General features: G+C 62.0%; 1 protein-coding gene across 1 annotated transcript; it reads right to left on the bottom strand.

Moving 5' to 3' along the window:
• Nucleotides 1-215: 215 nt before the first annotated feature.
• LOC103769152 (putative nuclease HARBI1) lies at nucleotides 216-1,352 on the bottom strand. Its single transcript, XM_008936328.1, has 2 exons — nucleotides 1,309-1,352; nucleotides 216-1,242 (listed from the first exon to the last, which is right to left on the bottom strand). Exon 2 carries the CDS (start codon nucleotides 1,214-1,216, stop codon nucleotides 221-223), a length of 996 nt encoding a protein of 331 aa, XP_008934576.1. The 5' UTR covers nucleotides 1,217-1,242; nucleotides 1,309-1,352; the 3' UTR covers nucleotides 216-220.
• Between the last annotated feature and the right edge of the window lie 1,023 nt (nucleotides 1,353-2,375).

Genomic DNA, 2,375 nt, shown 5'->3' on the forward strand with positions numbered 1-2,375 from the left:
GGAAGAGAGCAGGGGTCCAAAATACATCCCAACCCCTCGAACCCACCACAGCAAAACCAGCGCGACGCAGCCTCCCCCCTCCCCGCCCCTTCCTCGCTCTGCCCGCAGCCTTCAGGAGAGGCCAGGGTGCAGTCCCTGCTGCTGCTGGGCCGGTGTTCGCTGTGGCCCGCAGGAAGTTCGTGAGCAAGGACGCGGGGGGCTGCTGCTCCCCTCCTCTTCCTCAGCCCTCCCCGCAGCTCTCGAAGTACTGGCACATCAGCTCGCGCACTTGCTCGGCCTGACCGTCCTCCATGGCGGCGGGCGCGGGCTGGCAGGGCTTGGGCAGCTCGGTGGGCTCCGTGCCCTCCAGCCACTCCTCGTTGAAAGGGTTGTCGTGGGCTTCGCACACGTTGTGGAGGATGCAGCAGGCGAGGACAAGGGTGGGCAGCAGCTCCAGGCTGCAGTCGTCGCACTTGAGCAGGATCTGCCAGCGCGCCTTGAGGCGCAGGAAGGCGTTCTCGATCACGCTGTGCGCCCGCCTCAGGCGGTAGTTGAACTGCAGGTTGACCTGCAGCTGCCTCTGGGACAGGTTCTCGTCCTCCTGGTAGGGCTTGAGGATCCAGTCTTGCAAGGGGTAGGTGGCATCCCCCAGCAGCACGTACTTCTGCGCCTTCCCCATGAAGGGCTTGGGAGGGTTGGGGCACAGCCGCCCCTCCTTGGCCAGCACCCACAGGCTGGAGCTCTCCAGCACCGCGCTGTTCTCCATGCTGCCGGGGAAGGCGGTGGAGACGTCCCAAAACTGGCCCAGCCCATCCACGGTGGCCTGGGTGAGGATGGAGTGCCAGCCCTGGCCGTTGCAGTAGTCGGCGCTGAGACGCAGGGGCGGGTGGATGGGGATGTGGAGGCTGTCCAGGGCCCCCATGCAGTGCGGGAACCCCCAGCGGGTGCGGAAGATCCGCACCATGTTCTCCAGCTCTTTCTCGTTGGGCAGCCGGAGGTAGAGGGGCTTCAGCAGCAAGACCACGGCGTAGCTCACCTCCCGCACGCACGTCTGCACCGTGGAGGGCCCCACGCCGAACAGCGGGCCCAGAGTCTGGTACTCCACGTTAGTGGCCAAGTGCCACAGGGCCACGGCCACCCTCTTCTCCAAGGGCAGGGTGGGGTGGAAGTGGGCGCTCTGCGGAGCCAGCCCGGGACGCAGCTGGTTGCAGACGTAGAAGAAGGTCTCCTTGGACATGCGGAATTTCTCCAGCCAGTCCTGGGGCCCAAACTCCTTCAGGACCACTCGCTCCCACCAGTCCGCGCCCCTGAGGCTGGGCCAGGCCCGAGGGTAGAAGTAGCAGCTGGTTCTCCTCCGGCGAGCGATCAGGAGCTGCAGCAGGGTGGGGAGAAGAGGGGTGTGAGATGGGCCTTCCCCAGTCCTCACCCTGCTCTTCGCTGGGACTCCCGAAGACCATCCAGCTGAAGCAACCTGCTCGAGGGAGGCGGGACGCCCACTGCCATGTACCTGGGGGTCCTGAGCAGCATGACCACAGGTTCTCCCGTTCCTGGGAAACCTCACTGCAAACCCAGCAGGCAATGGTTGTGACCCTGGACAAGATGCCTGGGTGCTGCAGATGGAAAGTGCCCTCTCAGGGCAGCCACTTACTCTGGGGTTTTATTTTTTAATGAGCATTACTTGCTTCCTGCAGCTGAGTGATCTGTGGGCTCAGTCATGATTTGGAAGGGGGAGCGAGTGAGCAGTGGCGCTCCCAGCCCCTCCATGGGAATAATTTTTCTGTTATTAAACTCTAAAAAAAAATTCTTTAAGCTGAAAAGAGGCTTTTTTTTCCCCCCCATCTTCCTCAGCAACTGCCCAGGGCAGTGGGTTCCCTGTGTTCCCCCCCAGCTTGTGCTCGCTGCCATGTGTCCCCAGGCCCTTCATATCCCCCATCCTTTGTGTCCCCCACCTTTGGCAGCACTCTCTCCTTCATGTCCCCGTGTCCTTTGCATCTCCTGTCCTTTGTGCCTGGGCTCACATCCCATGTGCTTCAACTCCATTGTCCTTTAAATCCGTTGTCCTTTGTGTCTCCCCCATCCTTTGTGTCCCCATCTCCATGTCCCACATATCCCCTGTGTTCCCCATCCCTTGTGACCTCTGTGTCCCATGTGTCCTTTGTGCCCCACATCCTTCCTGGCCCTGTTTTGTGTCCCACATGTCCCACACATCCCCCACCTTTTGTAGCCTCTGTGTTCCCCCCTCCCCCGTGCCCTCCATCCTTCCCATCCCTGGAGTTTGTGTCCTGGCCACCCTCCCGTTCCCCTTTTTCCGTGTCCCCCATGTCCTTCGTGTCCCACACCCCGGCCCTGCGTTTCACATCCTGCATCTCCCCATCCTTTGTGTCCCCGTGACCTCC

Source organism: Merops nubicus, unplaced genomic scaffold, assembly GCF_000691845.1.
Source record: "Merops nubicus isolate BGI_N331 unplaced genomic scaffold, ASM69184v1 scaffold38032, whole genome shotgun sequence".
Lineage (NCBI taxonomy): Eukaryota > Metazoa > Chordata > Aves > Coraciiformes > Meropidae > Merops > Merops nubicus.

Excerpts from the sequence above, each read along its gene's own strand:
- LOC103769152 (XM_008936328.1), bottom strand. The coding sequence starts at position 1,216 with ATGTCCAAGGAGACCTTCTTCTACGTCTGCAACCAGCTGCGTCCCGGG.